Source organism: Colias philodice, chromosome 9 (assembly GCF_061535455.1).
Source record: "Colias philodice isolate Cphi_HAF_F1 chromosome 9, ilColPhil1 Martin Lab GWU primary, whole genome shotgun sequence".
In the NCBI taxonomy this organism is placed as follows: Eukaryota; Metazoa; Arthropoda; class Insecta; order Lepidoptera; family Pieridae; genus Colias; species Colias philodice.
This window is the reverse complement of record NC_143094.1, coordinates 1362187-1383870: the sequence shown is the minus strand read 5'-3', so window position 1 is coordinate 1383870 and position 21684 is coordinate 1362187. Positions and strand designations below refer to the sequence as shown.

General features: G+C 34.1%; 1 protein-coding gene and 2 long non-coding RNA genes across 4 annotated transcripts; 1 reads left to right on the top strand and 2 right to left on the bottom strand.

Annotated features, from left to right (window-relative positions):
• Positions 1-2896: 2896 nt before the first annotated feature.
• LOC149485587 (sulfotransferase 1E1-like) lies at positions 2897-21684 on the bottom strand. The gene is made up of 8 exons (XM_089698850.1): positions 21508-21684; positions 20915-21049; positions 20059-20158; positions 19547-19739; positions 12244-12367; positions 3810-3904; positions 3549-3732; positions 2897-3021 (listed from the first exon to the last, which is right to left on the bottom strand). The coding sequence occupies exons 1-8, from the start codon at positions 21581-21583 to the stop codon at positions 2897-2899; spliced, it is 1032 nt and encodes a 343-aa protein (XP_089554976.1). The 5' UTR covers positions 21584-21684.
• Positions 6412-7504, top strand: LOC149485589 (uncharacterized). The gene is made up of 3 exons (XR_016316041.1): positions 6412-6791; positions 6917-6978; positions 7053-7504. It is a non-coding gene; the product is annotated as an uncharacterized LOC149485589 (long non-coding RNA).
• Positions 17123-18637, bottom strand: LOC149485588 (uncharacterized). 2 transcript variants are annotated; one of them, XR_016316040.1, is made up of 3 exons: positions 18065-18637; positions 17877-17938; positions 17123-17802 (listed from the first exon to the last, which is right to left on the bottom strand). It is a non-coding gene; the product is annotated as an uncharacterized LOC149485588 (long non-coding RNA). The 2 variants fall into 2 exon arrangements; XR_016316039.1 differs by having other exon boundaries at positions 17123-17938.

Genomic DNA, 21684 nt, shown 5'->3' with positions numbered 1-21684 from the left:
TATAGGTATTAGGTATTGTCGAAGAATATTAAATTACTAATGTTGGAATTTTAGCAGGAACGATTTGTAAGTGCGACGAAAGTTGGACTTACACTTAAGATTTTTTATTGGAGGGGGGATATTGTTCCAACATTTCGTCGCACTATATTTGAATGACCCACGAAAGGCTGAGGTTTTATGCTGCGGAATGGGTAGTTCGTGAGTTCCACTCCTTAGTTCACCCCTACAAGTATCCCTACGCCATGACAACTTAGTATACAGATACCCTGGCTGCTTAGTATGTATTGTATCGAATAAGAGACAAGCCAATAATAACTCTTGCCGACCCTAAATCTTTAAAAAGTTAATGCTGTTTAGAAATGGAGTTACATGTGATCTGGGTGGAATGGTAACGCAGAATCTTACACAGGAATTCTGGACCCTCTGAATGAGGCGCTATACTTTACCTGTTAAACATGGTCCGTAAACGGGAAGAGCGTAGTTTAATTTGGAAAGCACAACGCCTTCACACAGCCTTATTCGTAGATCGACACTCAGAAAAGGTCGAATATTATAGAGAACTTTGAGTCGATAAAAACAGCTACTTACTAGCTTAGTAACATAATCTTCAAACCTTAACTGAGTGTCGAAATCGATGCCCAAGTTTCGAGCAACAGCAACCCGTTCTATAGAAATGGAGTTTACACAAATCCTGATATCTTCTTCGTCCAAGTGGGAGAGTTGCTTTTTAGAGCCAACAACAAGATATTTGGACTTGGTTGGGTTTAGAACCAGTGCGTTCTTGCGAGACCAGTCGGAAATGCGTTCTAAGTCATCGTTCATGTTACGGACACATTCTCCTATACGAGCTCTGTCCACAGATATATAAATTTGCAAATCATCAGCGTATAGATGATACTGACAATTTTGTATACAAGATGTGATATCTGCCGAATAAATGATGAATAAAAGAGGCCCAAGAATGGAACCCTGGGGGACTCCTCTACTCACAGGGACAAGTGACGAAAGGGCACTATTTCCGTCATTTTTCAGCAGAACCACTCTCTGAAAACGATGTTGAAGATAACTATTGAACCAAGATGAAGAAATACAATCGAATCCATAGAAATTTAGCTTAGAAATGAGAAGAGAGAAATTTATACTGTCGAAAGCCCTAGAAAAATCAAGCAAAGTTAGAATTGAAGGTTGACCATAGTCACGAGCAGAGAGCAAGTTGTCCACAACATCAATCAAGGCCGTGCAAGTACTCCGAAGTTTTCTAAATCCTGACTGAAATTCCGGTAGGATATTATTTAATTCACAGTACTTGGTGACCTGGTTATAGACAACTCGCTCTAAGATCTTAGAGAGGTAAGGAAGGATGCTAATGGGCCTCAGATCTTTCAGAGCAGTAGGATTGCTGTTTTTTGGTATGGGCCGCACCAGAGCTATCTTCCATTGCGATGGGAAATGTGAAGAGGAAAGAGATTTATTACTTATTGCAGTAATAGCAGGAAGACTATAAGGAAGAGTTAGAAGAAACATGTCCCTGGTTATTCCATCAATTCCCAATTGTTCCAATCACAAATTTGTTTATGTAAAGGAAAGAAATATTATATATATATATAATTTTGAGTTTTTTTAACTTTTAACGTGATAACGTTTTTAAAATCGTTTTAGTCGGGTGACATGTTCATAAACTTGTGTCACACCAAAACCTCACGAGCGCGATCGCAGGTATAACGAGAGAGAGACGGACCGATCTCCCGTTTCATCTCGAGCGCTGCCACTGCATTATGTTATCACGTAAACATCTCGATCGTAAACCTACTTTACAAACAACCCATTTTTTTGATATCAAATAATTCAAAAACCCGCGCCCAATGAACGATGCGGGAGGCCGCCCGCGCGTGCGCACTTTGTTTTCTGAAAAAACTCTACCAATAGTAAACTTTTATTAGGTACTGATTGTATGTGTATTACTTAAAGTTTAGCTGACTTCGTAAAATAATAATACTAAAATAAATGGTTTTATTGTTTTTTGATTTGGCATTTTTATTTAAAAGAATACGATTAACAGTTGTTTCTGTTAAATGTTGGTAACTTTTTATGCATAATTCACTAAGTATTTATTTTTCTACCAAGCCATCGATATCGGTATCGGTATCGGTATCGCCGATACATTACTACAAATATCGGTATCGGTATCGTATCGGCAAAATCATGTATCGTTACATCCCTATTCCCGTCCGACTAGGGCCCTTCCGGCCTCCTACACTCAAGCGACAGTCCAAGCCGAGGTTCGAGATCCCCGACAAGGGGGGACGCGGACGCCCTTGTGCATGACGCTACCAGGGTGAACCTTCAGTTCACCCACGCGTCCGCGTTAAGATGTAGAAGCCATTCTGGCTAACATCGAGAAACACCACACAAAAACGTGACACATAAATAAAGAGAAAATAAAATTACGTCAATTTATTAAGTATACCATCACCACGTTACTTGAGGAATGAATGACTGCAACTGGAATCAGGTTTTGCTTTTAGGAAGATAAATATCTACTTTACCGATATTTTCCATAATAATATAGTGCAGTTACTGTTGACAATAATAAATTATTAAATTATAGGTACTTGTTTTACTTCTGCCCAAAATTTACTTTTGCTGAAGGCCGAATACTAGTACTATCTATCATTTTCACAGTCTTCGATTTTTTTTCAATCAATACCCATCAGACTGAACAATTTTTGCCATTAATTTTAAATGAAAATATTTTATCTACTTTGGTTGTCCAAGATAATAAAAATAAAACAACGATTCAAATTTATATATTCATAACTTATGTTTTCGAGTTTATTTATTTATTTATTTTAATTTGACACACCAACAATAAATACATTTTAGGTACATTGATTAATTAATCAATATGGGGGTTGAATGTAGGGAACTTAAAATCTGTATCCGCCAAGTTTTCCTTCATCCAGTTTTCGACTTCTGTTTCCATCTCCCCTTGGAAGTAATCGCGCCAGCCTCCAACCTTACCTGATACAATTTAAACACAATTATTCCTCAACATATAGGTAATAATGAATATAGTAAAAAAACTAACAAAAAAGCCTCAAATTCATACAGTAATTATTGAATTTTCACCGATCCTTGAAAAGTGTCCAGAGTTTGAATAAATCTGACCGTAAAAATTGGGTCAAAATTGAGTCTAAAAGAATCGGTTACATACAAACATATCGGTTACTAAAAGCGTGTTAAATAGAAATATACGAAGTAAATATATAAATAAGTAACTGTTTTTATGAGTTTTTTCACGTACTCAGCGTACTTAGGTATGCAAAACTATAAGTCCCTTTCAGCTTTGTACACAGAAGGTGAGATACCCTGTATACCATACATAAAAAAATATTTTAAGAACTGAACACATTCCAATATTGCCTCTAAGAGGAATGTTTTTCCGTCTTAGTCTTACGATTTTTCTTCGGTCGTTCTCTTTATTGCGTTGTCTTCGTCGACTTCAAAGTTCAAACGGATTAAATCCTATGAGGAGAAAAATAACATACCTTTTCTAATAAAGGCGGTCTCTCCATCTATGACACCCAAGTCTTGTAGTACTTTAGTTTGGTTCACGGCGTCATTCTTTTTGAAATTCTCAAATTTCAAATGCTCGCAAAGTTCCTCGATTTGCTCCTCAGAATATGACTTGCCGTAGAATTTCGCCATACGTTTTAAACAACCAGCGAGGTCCTGAAAGTATTTTTTAAATTAATAATTTACCTACTAAATGGAAGCGTCTCTTAAAATATAAATGAAGATATACAAACTTTAGATAAATCTTCGTAAAATATGAATAGCATGTTTGGATGGTGTCGTTTCTCCCAGGCTTCCTTCAAATGTGCGAATATTGGTGACCACGGAACTGGAAGTATGTCATATATGCAAAGGAAATAATATCACTATCGCTATTCAATTTATAGTTTCTTATAATATCTCTGCTCTCACGTCTGCTATACTTAAAAATTTAAAAGGAAGATCTACCTACTATCTCTATCAACATAATTCAAATTCAAATCATTTATTGCATACCAATACATTTATACATACCTACATAATTTTAGCAACCTTATGCAGATATTGCAATACAATAGGTCATATTATATTAAAGTTAAGTTTTATGGCCTTTTTAAATTCAATACTAATATAAAGATTTGCAGTTTGCACCTACGCACACTTATTAGATTAATATAAAAAGAACGAAATTAAAATCTTAAGACATGCGCATACTATAAGACGATAAAACGCATTATTATACAGGGTGTACCAAAAAGTAGTGATGAACGGAAGCTGAGAGGTAGAGGACCTAGAGGGCTATCCGAATCACCCCCATGTATGTTATGCGATTTTTCGTATTTTCGGAGTTATGACGTTTTTTTCAATTTTTCACCTATCGCCGAGTACGGTGATATTTTCACTCATGCTGACGTCAATGATTGCGGAAGATGTTTGATTTTTTTTGTGTGCTAAGCTGAAAGATAGGCCAATTCAGTATGGTATCATTTACTATTGTTAGATCTTTAAATGGAATAAAAAAAAGAATTAAATGGCAAGAAAGATAAAATTACCAAGTATGTTCACCACTTCAAGGGCCCGTAAAAAAATAAAATCACATAAAAAGTTTTCCGTTTGACTTTTAAAAACTTGCTCTATCTATCAGATAGCTACCCTGAAAATTGCATTTTATTATTCAGAAGGCTTCAATCGAAAAATTTTAATCTAAATGTGGTAAGTGCAAAAATTGAATTAACATGATGATCATTAAAACCAATGAATAGGTGTTTATTTACCAAAAATTTTTAAAATAACCCCGCTGTTGCTCAATGCAAGTGCGACATCACCGTAAAAAGTTGTCTTTTAAATGTCTGAATGCCCTTTTATCATTTTTAATGGTTTCTTCTGCTACTATGAATTTCCGGGTTATTTCGTCCAAATTGTGGCATTCTCTCAAGTAGCCGAGGTCTTTTTAGTATTCCCATTGAAACAAATCAATGGGGTTTAGGTCGAGGGACCGTAGAGGCCAGGCTTTAAGGCAGGCGTCACCGGCGCATGCGCAGGCTGCAACGACCAATCCATCTTTCAGGGTATCTTTGCCCTTTAGTCTGGCCTGCACGGTCTCCGGACATAAACCCTATTGATATTTTTCCGTGGGGATACTACAAACACGAGAGACTGCCACAATTTGGACGAAATAACCCGGAAATTCATAGTAGCAGAAGAAACCATTAAAAATGATAAAAGGGCATTCAGACATTTAAAAGACAACTTTTTACGGTGATGTCGCACTTGCATTGAGCAACAGCGGGGTTATTTTAAAAATTTCTGGTAAATAAACACCTATTCATTGGTTTTAATGATCATCATGTTAATTCAATTTTTGCACTTACCACATTTAGATTAAAATTTTTCGATTGAAGCCTTCTGAATAATAAAATGAAATTTTCAGGGTAGCTATCTGATAGATAGAGCAAGTTTTTAAAAGTCAAACGGAAAACTTTTATAATGTGATTTTATTTTTTTACGGGCCCTTGAAGTGGTGAACATACTGGGTAATTTTATCTTTCTTGCCATTTAATTCTTTTTTTTATTCCATTCAAAGATCTAACGATAGTAAATGTTACCATACTGAATTGGCCTATCTTTCAGCTTAGCACACAAAAAAAATCAAACATCTTCCGCAATCATTGACGTCAGCATGAGTGAAAATATCATCGTACTCGGCGATAGGTGAAAAATTGAAAAAAAACGTCATAACTCCGAAAATACGAAAAATCGCATAACATACATGGGGGTGATTCGGATAGCCCTCTAGGTCCTCTACCTCTCAGCTTCCGTTCATCACTACTTTTTGGTACACCCTGTATATTTATCCTATTATTTTTAAAACTCTAGGAATGAAGCTTCACTACATAGTATAAAACAAAGTCGCTTTCTATGTCCCTATGTATGCTTAAATCTTTAAAGCTACGCAACGGATTTCGATGCGATTTTTTTAATAGATAGAGTGAATTTGTTAAAGGATAATCTGTAGCCCCCGATATTGTAACAAAGTTGATTGTAATTTAAGGCTAATGGTGTTAACAATATTACAGTGACATAACCAGTCATTGTAGGTATAGTATAAACATTTGTAATAAACTTCATTGATTAGATTTTAATATTCTATAGCTGTTATTAAGGTGATGAATTAATTTTTCTAACATTTACGGCCCTTTTCAAACCTTCGTAATTTTTATATTATTAAAGTTGTCGTGATGAAAATTCTTGACAAGAAAGTTCAATAGTAACACAATACGTCTACCGTTTTAGAAACATGATTCCATGATATTTTCTCGATAGAAAAAAAATGCAAAGTTATCATTGTTATTTTTTTTTAATCTCTGGCATCTTCAAAATAACAAACGTAAAGTTACGACTTTTTGGATATTAACTATAAAATATACAACCTATACGTCTACCGTGTTAGAATTTTGAAATATGCGATGGTTTTGAAATAAACAAGAAATACTTGAAATTAGCGCGCGACCAGCCAATATAGCGAGAGCCGCCCTGTACCTTCCTGCCCCGATCGCTGCACGAGTCATTCCCGCTACGGCCGCCACACGGGGAACTTGTGTCGCTCGCGCAATCGTAAAAAAGGGTGACAACACGATAAGACAAAATGAGACAAATGGGGACAATAAAGAAAATAAGAAGAAGAAACATAAAGGTTGGAGGAAAAAGAATGCTTACAATTGGAACAAATTAATGAAGTAAGTTGGTTTTATTTTAAATTTGATGATACATTATTATAGACGATGTTTGATATGTACCCCTGTTTTAAGTACATAACGAATGTGTAAGATTTTTTCATTTATAGCATAAATAATCTGTTCAGAAATCCGGAATCCAGAAGGAAAATAAACCCACTGATTGTTCACAATGTGAATCCACTCCTTCGTAAGTACCTTTATTCAGTCAAAAATGTATGTTATCAAAGCTCTACTGGTTTTATCGCATGATTCCATTTTTAGCAAAAAGCAACAAAGTGCAGAGAAATAAAAAATCATGGTGAACTTAGTGGAAGTATGGTGGACATAATATGGAACAGGAGCTCATTGGAGTAGTATTATATTTAAAAAAAATACGAAATAATTTCAAGAATTACATTTCTTAGAAGGTAGTAGATAAGTATGTTGTATAAAGAATTTGATGTTGATATTTATTTCATTTATACTTACTACACCTGTGCGGGAAATTGCTTAGTAATAAAACAGGTTTATATTCATATTTACATAGTAATGTGAGTTTTCATTTCGAAAAATTTTGTGTAAGTATATTAAATTGAGTTCCTGGGTGATCTGGAAACACAATTGGGCCCGGAAGATGGCGCTGCAGTCACTCCTCCTAATGACATGAACCGATTTGGATGAATATTTGTGTGCACATTTCATTTTGTTGGGATGATTGGTTGATTCGCTTTCACATTAGCTAATATTATGTATTTTTGTTGTTAGAAAGTAAACTTAATTGTTTATAACTTAACTTGTTTATAATACATTATTATTAGTATAAATAAGCCAGTGTTCGTCTCACATTGCTGTACCTGCCTACCTACCCTACCAGGGCCTAACTTTGTTCTGGCTATTTTATTTTGATTATTTGTAATCAATAATTACAATTATAATAGAGTGCAAAAAATAAATACATGCGTCAATATATTTTGTGTTTTTTTTAAACAATTTTTTTATTTAAAAAAATATCATTCCGACCGCGGCTTTGCCCGCGTGGAATTAGATTATATCGTGAATCCTGTCTTATCCCACAGAAGTGTTCAGTTCGGATAAAAAGTATCCTATGTGTAAATCCAGGCAATTAGCTATATTTTATCAAAATTGGTAATGTAGTCTTGACGTGATTAAGTAACAACTAACAAAAAAATATACAAATTAACATCCAAAGTTTCGCATCAGTTTTACTGTATTAGTGATATCTTCCACTCTTGACTTTGACTGAGAAGAATTAGGGTTTATAACTTCTTTCAGAAATATTACCTTTCATTTCTGGGCATGACGTAATATCTACGTCAGCATCAAATTCTATCTAAATCCATTCAGTAGTCCGCGTTATTGAGTACCATTTCATTTTTTCAGAGTAACAATATTTTTTGTTATTTTAAAGATTATTTATAACCTGTATTATTTTGTAATAAAGTAAACATTACGAAATAATGATAATTATTAATAATGTCTAAGTAGTTGTTATAAAGAAGATTATTTGTTTATAAGCAAGAAAATAAAACCAATAAATCAACAATTAAATATATGTATAAGAATACTAGCGGTCCGCCCGGGCCCCGGCTTCGCCCGTGGTACATATTTCGCGATAAAAAGTGGCCTATGTCCTTTCTCGGGTATCAAAATATCTCTATACCAAATTTCATGCAAATTGGTTCAGTAGTTAAGGCGTGATTGAGTAACAGACAGACAGACAGAGTTACTTTCGCATTTATAATATTAGTATGGATGTGCTATTTATTAAATAGGTTTGAAGTTGGTGCCGAACATTAAGCACTTAGTATTAAGCCCGTGCACCGACATCAAACCTTTTTAATAAATAGCACATATAAATAATTTTTATTAGTGAATATCTAGCTTTCCGTGCGATTAGAGCTTTTTATGAAAATTAAGCTCTCCGTGTGATTAGAGCTTCTTGTGAAAATTAAGCTCTCCGTGCGATAAGAGTCTTTAATGAAAATTAAGCTCTGCGTGCGATTAGAGATTTTTGTGAAAATTAAGCTCTCCGTGCGATTAGAGCTTTTTGTGAAAATTAAGCTTTCCGTTCGATTAGAGCTTTTAATGAAAATTAAGCTCTCAGTGCGATTATAGCTTTTTTGAAAATTAAGCCTCCGTGCGATTAGAGCTTTTTGTGAAAATTAAGCTCTCCATGCGATTAGAGCTTTTTGTGAAAATTAAGCTCTCCGTGCGATTAGAGCTTTTGTGAAAATTAAACTCTTCATGCGATTAGAGCTTTTTGTGAAAATTAAGCTCTCCGTGCGATATAGAGCTTTTTTGCGAAAATTTAGCTTTCCGTGCGAATAGAGCTTTTTGTGAAAATTAAGCTATCCGTGCGATTAGAGCTTTTGTGAAAATTAAACTCTCCGTGCGATTAGAGCTTTTTGTGAAAATTAAGCTCTCCGTGCGATTAAGAGCTTTTTGTGAAAATTTAGCTTTCCGTGCGAATAGAGCTTTTTGTGAAAATTAAGCTCTCCATGCGATTAGAGCTTTTTGTGAAAATTAAGCTCACCGTGCGATTAGAGCTTTTTGTGAAAATTAAGCTTTCCGTGCGATTAGTTTTTTGTGAAAATTAAGCTCTCCGTGCGATTAGAGCTTTTTATGAAAATTAAGCTTTCCGTGAGATTAGTTTTTTGTGAAAATTAAGCTCTCCGTGCGATGAGTTTTTTGTCAAAATTAAGCTCTTCGTGCGATTAGAGCTTTTTGTGAAAATTAAGCTCTCCATGTGATTAGAGCTTTTTGTGAAAATTAAGCTTTCCATGCGACTAGAGCTTTTTGTGAAAATTAAGCTCTCCGTGCGATTAGAGCTTTTTGTGAAAATTAAGCTTTCCGTGCGATTAGAGCTTAATGAGAAAAATTAAGCTCTCCGTGCGATGAGAGTTTTTGTGAAAATAAAGCTCCGTGCGATTAGTTTTTTTGTGAAAATTAAGCTTTCCGTGCGAATAGAGCTTTTTGTGAAAATTAAGCTCTCCATGGGATTAGAGCTCTTTGTGAAAATTAAGCTCTCCGTGCGATTAGAGCTTTTTGTGAAAATAAAGCTTTCCGTGCGATATGAGCTTTTTGAGCTCTCCATGCGATTAGAGCTTTTTGTGAAAATTAAGCTCTCCGTGCGATTAGAGCTTTTTGTGAAAATTAAGCTCCGTGCGATTAGAGCCTTTAATGAAAATTAAGCTCTCCATGCGATTAGTTTTTAGTGAATATTAAGCTCTCTGTGTGATTAGAGCTTTTTATGAAAATTAATCTCTCCGTGTGGTTAGAGCTTCTTGTGAAAATTAAGCTCTCTGTGTGATTAGAGCTTCTTGTGAAAATTAAGCTTTCCGTGTGATTGGAGCTTTTTGTGAAAATTAAGCTCTCCATGCGATTGGAGCTTTTTTGTGAAAATTAAGCTTTCCGTGCGAATAGAGCTTTTTGAGAATATAAAGCTTTCCGTGCGATTAGAGCTTTTTATGAAAATTAAGCTCTCCATGCGATTAGAGCTTTTTTGTGAAAATTAAGCTCTCCGTGCGATTAGAGCTTTTTATGAAAATTAAGCTTTCCGTGCGATTAGAGCTTTTTGCGAAAATTAAGCTTTCCGTGCAATTAGAGCTTTTTGTGAAAATTAAGCTTTCCGTGCGATTAAAGCTTTTTATGAAAATTAAGCTCTCCGTGCGATGAGAGTTTTTTGTGAAAATTAAGCTCTCCGTGCGATTAGAGCTTTTTTGTGATAATTTAGCTTTCCGTGCGATTAGAGCCTTTAATGAAAATTAAGCTCTCCATGCGATTTTATGCGGTTATCAATTCGACCGGTATATTTTTTTTTTATGTATGTACACCGATTACTCCGAGGTTTCTGAACCGATTTACGTGATTCTTTTTTTGTTCGATGCGGGATGGTGTCGAATTGGTCCCATAAATTTTTTTTTTCGGATAGGCCCAGTAGTTTTTATTTTATGAGCATTTTTGTCTGTACTCGATGACTAAGTTGATATGTAGCAAGTAACTTTGATTCACTTCCCGGTAACCGATTGAGCTGAAATTTTGTATACGTATGTAAATTTGATAGCGATGAAACATTATCATGACATGAAGCCATTATCATGACATGAAGCTGATTTGATGATGGAATCGGAAGGTGGCCATAGGAACTCAGTAATATATTGACTCAACTTTATCGAGTTTGGGCTCGTTTGATTCGTGTTGAAAAATACACTAAAAAGTATTAAATAAAAATAACTGCGTTAAAAACAAACGACTTCAAAAACGGAAAAGTAAGAAATAAAAAAGATTTGATATTACAATTAACTACTACATTATATTATTGTACATAATATTTCGCAATAAAAAGTGGCCTATGTCCTTTCTCGGGTATCAAAATAATTGTCCGGGACGCAGCAGTAGAATAATTTCCATCCATTTTGGATTTCTTTGGATTTCATTTGAATAGATCCAGGCCGACCATAATGACGAACATATGTCATTGCATCTTGCGCATATTCATGCGTATGACTTGGGCTACCTGTGTATGTCGCCGGTAAAATAGCACCTAAGCACCTAAATAGCCCAATATTTTCTGCATCTTCTTCTCTGTGCTAAGTGCATCGCGTAAATGGATGTAATCTTCAAAACGCAATTTAGCTTGGTTCAATCGAATGAGCCAGGGCCTCCGTTTCAATTTTAACGTTATAATATTATTTCAACGCAATATTGTTGAAGCAGTCGACGAAATCGCGACAAATAGTTGTCAGAATTTTTACATTTTTAGAGATTTTTTTTTTTAAATAATTAATCGAACTATCCTTCTTGGTTAGTTTCCTCACCGAAAATACCTTATCAATTTCTGAAAGCACGCGTAAACACAAATATTTGAGGAATTTTTATGTATCTGCTTTAATTGCACTTTTCAATAATTGATTTAAAAAAAATACAGACAATAGTTTATTCACCCTTTTTACTTTTGAATTATTTTACACAAAATACATTTTTGAACGCATGAATGTCAAACAATATTTTGACCGTATTCAACCGTATTTGACTGGATTGACAACTAATGATTGACATGTACGAAAATCAAAATTATTTTTATATAGTGGCCCGCCCCGGCTTCGGCCGTGGTACATATTTCGCAATAAAAGGTAGCCTATGTCCTTTCTCGGGTATCAAAATATCTCCATACCAAATTTCATGCAAATTGGTTCAGTAGTTTAGGCGTGATTGAGTAACAGACAGACAGACAGACAGAGTTACTTTCGCATTTATAATATTAGTATGGATTATAACTGTATGACGACTCCATACATGTTTGTCCCGAGTCGGCCAGCGGCAGCGCGGCGAGTTTGCAAGAAATGACTTCGCGCACACCCGCGTTCGCGATAGCGAGCTATTAGACTCCGCCCGCCAAGCAGTAGATTTTTTTTTGTGTATCGTCTTAAAATTGTAATAACTACCTACATACCAAGTCCACGGCGAAGTAAGCTCCAAAACTCGCTAAATTCAACGCCAGGCTTTAAAAACTTAAGTTTTAATATATTGTAGTATGACACCATTACATCTCTAGGGTCTCTAATTAAATATACCACCTGTAAATTTAAATAAAATAATAAATAATAGTTTGGAAAATCCAAAAGTGCACGCCTCATAATTTTTTTTTAAATAATTATTTATTTTTGTTTATTTAATAACAATTAAACCACATCGAATCAGACCCTGAAAAATGAAAGGGTTCTATTCCTGAGCATACTCAAGCGTAAGAGAAAAAAAAAGACTCGATTAGTAAAGTATTTCGGTCGCTATCGTGTTAACAAGAAAATCCTCCGCACATACAGACACACGGACGTCCAAGACAGAACTTTTTTAAACTGTTTTTTAACTAGTTTAAATAACAAAAATGACATCAAAAATATCATGAATGTTAAAAATAGTGTTTTTTCTTAATATGTGTGTGTATGTATTATCTTACAAGTGCAATGTATGATACATAAAGACATTTTAAGTTTGAAAAATCAGATGTTTTGCGCGAAGTGACAGTAGTACCCACCTCAACGCTTCGCTTATGAGGCGTGCAATAAGCTTCTTCCATAAGATTCCTTCGTGGAAAACTTTAAGGCGCTTTCAAATCCTATCAGTATTAACCTAAAAAATATTTTATTTAAATGAGCAGAGTAGGTACTACATACGTAGTATATTATTATTAGTCTGTGGTACTACTCAATCTATACTAATATTATAAAGCTGAAGAGTTTGCTTGTTTGTTTGAACGCGCTAATCTCAGGAACTTCTGGTCCTATTTGAAAATTTATTTCGGTGTTAGATAGCCCATTTATCGAACGGCTATAGGCTATATTATAATATCATAACGCTAAGACCAACAGGAGTGGAGCCACGTGGGTTCGTACAGTGATAATAGATGTCGCTATACCCTGTTGAGCCTCTTTTAAGTCGCGCTATTAAAGTTTTTTGTTGTATATTGATATAATTTTCAAATAGCTATTATTATTTAAGCTATTATATTACGAATTAATGATTCAATAACATTTTTTGAAAAATCTGACAGTTAGTCAGATTTGTTTGTATAATTTACTAATACATAGGACAAATAAATCGCCGTCGCTGTCTGTCATAAGATATTTTTAACATTTACCAATGATTCGGATTGCCAGGTAGTAATCCTAAATGTATACATATAGGTATTGCACCAATGCCCTATCAATTTTCAACTAAATCGGTTCAGCCGTTTTTAAGTTAGTGTAGTGTTAAGTGTAGTAGTGTAGCTAAGTATATGGATACTAGCTGCTCCGCGCGGTTTCACCCCCGTGGCTCCACCCCTGTTGGTCGTAGCGCGATGATATATAGCCTATAACCTTCCTCGATAAATAGGCTATCTAACACCGAAAGAATTTTTCAAATCGGACCAGTAGTTCCCGAGATTAGTGCGTTCAAACAAACTCTTCAGCTCTATAATATTAGTATAGATTAAGTTCTACTTCAATGATTCAATCTCCACAAACATTACAATATCATTATGATATGTATTGGAAATTTGAAACTTTCCAATACATATTACAATGATATTGTCTAGTTTGAATTTCGAAAATACTTTTTCCTTCATGAAAACTGTTAAAACCACAGTTAAAACTTATTTTGTAAATGCATACATTTTACAAGTAATTATGAAAACTGCGAAGCTCTCATATAGAAATCTACGAGCTGTATATGAAATTGAAATTTATTAAGAAAATTTTTACGTCCCTGAATATTTTCTTCATAAATTCAAATCACTACATAGTATAAAACAAAGTCGCTTTCTCTGTCCCTATGTCCCTATATCCCTATGTCCCTTTGTACGCTTAAATCTTTGAAACTACGCAACGATGATTTTGGTGCGGTTTTTTTTAATAGATAGAGTGATTCAAGAGGAAGGTTTATATGTATAATAACATCCATTAAATAGTGGAGAAGTACTGTTATTTTTGAGGTTTCTAATGTGATGTCGTAAAAAATTACATTTTTTTCGCTTACATTGCAAACGCAGGCTGAACCCTACGAGTTTTATCAAAATAATGTAAGTACTAAGTATTATACTTAGTACACACATGTGTATACATACACATTGAAAAGGTCAACAGAAAAGTCCGCGGTGGCACATGTCTATCTCTTATGGATAACCCACAATAACTTTTTTTTTGTTGAATTTATATTTTTTGGTTTTATGGCATTCAAATGCTTTATAAATATAAATTTAATTAACAATAAATTAATAATAAATTTAACTGAAAGAATAGAATAATTATTCGATTGCTCTGGCGGGTCAGGAGTGGCTGAGTTGGTCAGGCATCCGCCCCGGAATGGCGCGAAAGGATGCGGGTTCGAGTCCCGCCTCGTGATCGAATTTTTTCTATTCTTTATAAATTTATAAACTTTTTTTTTGTCATTTACTTTTTACGACAAATAATGGCTAATTTTCGATGCGATTTTAACCAATACAACCATACAATTAATATTAAATACCTCGAATACATTTTTCATTTAATAAAGATCTATATGGCCCTTTACACCGTAAGATTTAAGTGAATTTTTTCGAAGATATTACCTACAGATTTAAAAATTGCGGGACGTAGCGTTTGCGGCGGTACCGGCCGGCCGCCCGGCTATACATATATATATTTTATACCCGTGCGAAGCCGGAGCGGGCCGCTATGTTTTTATATACAACGTTCACAGTTTTTCTGTAGTGTATTTAGTAGGTATCAGCATTGCACCCGTGCGAAGCCGGGGCGGGTCGCTAGTACAGAAATAAAATCTTATGTTCCAGTTTGCGTTGCCGCTTCTGCAATATTCGACAAGTTGAAATCAAATGATATTAGAATTTCAATACTTTTTCACGCAATACTTTGATATAAGTTTTATTTTTGTATTGAAAATTCTTCGTTGCATTTTGTATTTTCGTTTGAGAGACTGATTTTATAGAAACTCCTCCTTGTCTAATAAGTCGAAAGATTTGTTTTCTTATTGTTATGAACATATGGAAACGTAGACAACTATGACCTATAAAAGTAATAAATTATTTTATTTCGGCTAATTCTCGAAACAAATAAGAGTAGAGAGAATAGTTAAAATTATAATTGTTTATCGAACTTTTGAATTTTGAACTATTGAATTATCGAAATCGGTTCAGCCAACACGTGATGCCGTGACAACGCGAAACGTGTTTCATTTTTATATACTTATACCTATGGACTATCCAAATCAATATTGTCTACGCTTTATGATCAATATCGAGGGATAAAACAGGTGAGAGCGTTTGCATAGAGAAAGTACCGACCGCATTTCCAGTTTCCTCTAGGAACGCAACGTGTGAAAATTCGGGGTTTTTGTATAGATACAGCAAAGGGGAAGGGTTACCTATATGTAAAGACATTCTGTATATTTCATAGTATAAAACAAAGTCGCTTTCTCTGTCCCTATATCCCTATGTACCTACCTATGCTTAAATCTTTAAAGCTACGCAACGGATTTTGATGCGGCTTTTTTTAATAGGTAGAGTGATTCTCGAGGAAGGTTTTAGTACATATATAATTTATTAGCTTTTAGACAAAGCGGGCGAAGCCACGGGCGAAAAGCTAGTTATCAATATAGTTAGTATCAGAAATAAATCTTTCATTTGTTTTTTGTCTTTACGGAAGAGGTTCAAGTTTATAACGTCTCATTGCGAAGATAACAATTTAATAATTGCACAAATATTTTGGGGATATTGCCCCTTTGTTTGCGAGATTACAGCAGTTATTTATGCCGGGCTGATAGCGAGGCGAAATTGATAAGAGCTTAGAAAGTAATTGACCATGTCGCGGATTCCGTTCCCGTTTGAAATTAAAGATGTGGAGGAGAATCTTGCTAAGGAACTTATGGTGCATTTTACAGGTAGATTCATGAGCTTTTTTATTATTTCATATTGTCCTTTACGGTCATAAAATTTTAATCATGAAAAAATTTGCAACAGCTTAGCTTGCTGTGGTTTTTAATTGATATATTTTGTTAACGTTAATTTTAAATGAATACTTCTTATTAAGACGATACACAAAAAAAAATCCACTGCTTGGCGGGCGGAGTCTAATAGCTCGCTATCGCGAACGCGGGTGTGCGCGAAGACATTCTTGCATACTCGCCGCGCTGCCGCTGGCCGACTCGGGACAAACATGTATGGAGTCGTCATACAGTTATAATATTGTTATACATATATTTAATTGTTGATTTATTGGTTTTATTTTCTTGCTTATAAACACAAAATTATCTTCTTTTTAACAACTACTTAGACATTATTAATAATTATTAATTATTATTATTTCGTAATGTTTACTTTATTACAAAATAATACAGGTTATAAATAATCTTTAAAATAACAAAAAATATTGTTATTCTGAAAAAATGAAATGGTACCTAATTACGCGGACTACTGAATTGATTTAGATAGAATTTGATGCTGACGTAGATATTACATCATGCCCAGAAATGAAAGGTACTATTTCTGAAAGAAGTTATAAACCCTAATTCTTCTCAGTCAAAGTCAAGAGTGGAAGATATCGCTAATACAGTAAAACTGATGCGAAACTTTGGATGTTAATTTGTATATTTTTTTGTTAGTTGTTACTTAATCACGTCAAGACTACATTACCAATTTTGATAAAATATAGCTAATTGCCTGGATTTACACATAGGATACTTTTTATCCGAACTGAACACTTCTGTGGGATAAAACAGGATTCACGATATAACCTAATTCCACGCGGGCAAAGCCGCGGTCGGAATGATATTTTTTTAAATAAAAACACAAAATATACTTATTGACGCATGTATTTATTTTTTGCACTCTATTATAATTGTAATTATTCATTTCAAATAATCAAAATAAAATAGCCAGAACAAAGTTAGGCCCTGGTAGGATAGGTAGGCAGGTACAGCAATGTGAGACGAACACTGGCTTATTTATACCAATAATAATGTATTATAAACATTAAATTAAGTTTACTTTCTAACAACAAAAATACATAATATTAGCTAATGTGAAAACGAATCAACCAATCATCCCACAAAAATGAAATGTGCACACAAATATTCATCCAAATCGGTTCATGTCATTAGGAGGAGTGACTGCAGCGCCACCTTCCGGGCCCAATTGTGTTTCCAGATCACCCAGGAACTCAATTTAATATACTTACACAAAATTTTTCGAAATGAAAACTCACATTACTATGTAAATATGAATATAAACCGGTTTTAGTACTAAGCAATTTCCCGCACAGGTGTAGTAAGTATAAATGAAATAAATATCAACATCAAATTCTTTATACAACATACTTATCTACCACCTACTAAGAAATTCTTGAAATTTTTTCGTATTTTTTTAAAATAATATAATACTACTCCAACGAGCTCCTGTTCCATAATTCCATATTACGTCCACCATACTTCCACTAAGTTCACCATGATTTTTTATTTCTTTGCACTTTGTTGCTTTTTGCTAAAAATGGAATCATGCGATAAAACCAGTAGAGCGTTGATAACATACATTTTTGACTGAATAAAGGTACTTACGAAGGAGTGGGTTCACATTGTGAACAATCAGTGGGTTTATTTTCCTTCTGGATTCCGGATTTCTGAAAATATTATTTATGCTATAAATGAAAAAATCTTACACATTCGTTATGTACTTAAAACAGGGGTACATATCAAACATCGTCTATAATACAATTATCATCAAATTTAAAATAAAACTAACTTACTTCATTAATTTGTTCCAATTGTAAGCATTCTTTTTCCTCCAACCTTTATGTTTCTTCTTCTTATTTTCTTTATTGTCCCCATTTGTCTCATTTTGTCTTATCGTGTTGTCACCCTTTTTTACGATTGCGCGAGCGACACAAGTTCCCCGTGTGACGGCCGTAGCGGGAATGACTCGTGCAGCGATCGGGGTAGGAAGGTACAGGGCGGCTCTCGCTATATTGGCTGGTCAGGCGCTAATTTCAAGTATTTCTTGTTTATTTCAAAACCATCGCATATTTCAAAATTCTAACACGGTAGACGTATAGGTTGTATATTTTATAGTTAATATCCAAAAAGTCGTAACTTTACGTTTGTTATTTTGAAGATGCCAGAGATTAAAAAAAAATAACAATGAGAACTTTGTATTTTTTTTCTATCGAGAAAATATCATGGAATCATGTTTCTAAAACGGTAGACGTATTGTGTTACTATTGAACTTTCTTGTCAAGAATTTTCATCACGACAACTTTAATAATATAAAAATTACGAAGGTTTAAAAAGGGCCGTAAATGTTAGAAAAATTAATTCATCACCTTAAAGTTAAGTTTTATGGCCTTTTTAAATTCAATACTAATATAAAGATTTGCAGTTTGCACCTACGCACACTTATTAGATTAATATAAAAAGAACGAAATTAAAATCTTAAGACATGCGCATACTATAAGACGATAAAACGCATTATTATATATTTATCCTATTATTTTTAAAACTCTAGGAATGAAGCTTCACTACATAGTATAAAACAAAGTCGCGTTCTATGTCCCTATGTATGCTTAAATCTTTAAAGCTACGCAACGGATTTCGATGCGATTTTTTTAATAGATAGAGTGAATTTGTTAAAGGATAATCTGTAGCCCCCGATATTGTAACAAAGTTGATTGTAATTTAAGGCTAATGGTGTTAACAATATTACAGTGACATAACCAGTCATTGTAGGTATAAAAATTTGTAATAAACTTCATTGATTAGATTTTAATATTCTATATCTATTATTAAAATTGTAATAACAATTCATACCAAGTCCACGGCGAAGTAAGTTCCAAAACTCGCTAAATTCAACGCCAGGCTTTAAAAACTTAAGTTTTAATATATTGTAGTATGACACCATTACATCTCTAGGGTCTCTAATTAAATATACCACCTGTAAATTAAAATAAAATAATAAATATAATAAGAATAGGTACATTCTACGCTAGTTACATAGCCGAACGTTCAAAAAAGTAGTTTCAAGTTAAGTTTTGTTTTCTCATATTTTTTATTTCTATAATTTTGATATATCTGTAGAGCATGTGTGCCGAGCACACGTATCAGAAGTGAAACTTCTTTGGATTCAAAGATATCAAAATCGTCACCTTACTCACGTGACGGTAGGTATTGCCTTGACGCGACCTTGAAATTTTCAACGCGCTTAGAGATGTTTCACTTCAAAAGAAAATGTCTACCTTCGTTGTATCGAGAAGATTTGGTGGTAGCAGAGATAATGGCAGGTGAGTTTTAATGAAACGTGGCGAGGGTGCGTCCCGCAGTTTGTTGACCCCAGGCTCCAAAATACTCTTCAGAAATTCCCTTTTATCCACATCATCTATGTTCTCAAGTTTATCTTTCTCTGACTCCTGTGTTAACATCAAGCAGTAACTGAGAAGTAACAATGAATTATTTTCCTGTTATTACATTTAAAAATCACTACATATAGTATAAAACAAAGTCGCTTTCTCTGTCCCTATGTATGCTTAAATCTTTAAAACTACGTAACGGATTTTGATGCGGTTTTTTTTAGATAGAGTGATTCAAGAGGAAGGTTTAGTATATAATTTATTATGTTTTAGACAAAGCGGGCGAAGCCGCGGGCGGAAAGCTAATAAAATATATTCTAGTAATGAAGGTTTGATTTTATTTATATTGTATTTAAGTTTAAAGGGTGGCTTCTGCTATTATTTATTTTATTTCAACTTACTCTATTAGCGGGAAGCGTGTGTCCATGTCCACCGATTTAGCCCTTTTATAGTCTAGGTTATTATTTAGAAGCCATAGCATCTCTTGAGTCCACGTAGACCCTGTATTATGTTTTAACATTAGCTAAATAAACCTTAATTTAAAATACTAGCTGTGCCGCGATGAACCCACGATCAATAGCAAGAATTTATATAGATTCTGTGTTATTCTGATACATAAGTTATAGGACTGCCAGGAGTGCTAAGTAACATCAAAATACGATCAGTAGTTTTCCCGTGAAAGAGTAATAAACATGCATAACATGACTCCATCCTTCCTTACACACTTGGGCATTTATGATATTTCATATTAGTAATAAGAACTAAGAAGTACCTACTTATGATCATAAGGAGTATACCGGAGTAATTTCACGGTAAAGTATATGTGGTATAAGTATAACCACCACCACTTTCTATTTACAAGATATAATTTTGTAATAACAACTGAGAGAAAAGTAATTATCCTTATTACAGTAAATAGAAAAATTTACTAAATGAAATATTCCATGACTTTTTAAAGAAATCTCCCAAATTATTTTACTTATTTACAAAACTGATAACATGCGCTGTTGGTAGGTATATTAATCATTTACGTCATATATATATCGAGGATATAGATAGGAGTCTGCATTATCAACCTATGCAAATTTAAACTGTATTAAATGTTTTAATGCATTTTTCTTTTTACTTCAAAAATAAAATAATGTTTCTTTCGAGTAAAATCTATCTTCTGTATTGAGGTATATTCCCTTCACGTGGAGTCTGGAATACAAAATTCCACTTGTATAATAGGTATATATTTCATAGATATTATGTTACCAGTTCTCGGATAAGCTAAGAGGAACACGTCATCCGGTCGCACTGCGAAGTTGTAGATCTGTGGCCCGAACGTTTTGTACGAGTCAGGGTAGAAGTAGCGCTTCGGTCCCACGTACACGAATCCTTGCGTTTTTTCTAAAAAATATATACATTTTATCTATTTATAGATGTCGTAGCCATATCGTAGATTTGACCACTTCATGAAATGCTCGATAATTTCATGAAATGGTCGTATTTCATGATGTTGCCGTAGGGACAATATTGGAACAATCTCGGTTGCACGGCTGTTGGAGCAATTTCATTTGTTCTCTAAATTGCCCCGGCTGGCCTGTACACATCACAATAATTATGCAATTCCATAATCGTTCAGAAATGCCGAGTTTGGATGGTTGTTCCATAGTGTGTAGTGCGCGGTAGGAACTCACTTACGAATGAAAGCAAACGCATCGATATCGGTCCATCTTTTGGTCCACAATGCCAGACAGACTGACATAAAAACAGAAGAGTTTGAGAATTCATCTACCGGGGTAGACAATATTCTAAAGCTACTTATTAATTGAAAAAAATTCAAAAATATAGAAAATGAAACTTACGCGTGCATCTGAAGATTTCTTCGAGAATTTTCTCGTCAACATCTTCAATAACAGGAAGATTGCTTTCTGTAGACATTGTTATGTAGTTAATTCTCTCACTACTGTATTACTTCGTTACAAAATACTTATATCCATCGAAATATTACATTTAAATTATTCCAAAATAATGTAATAAAT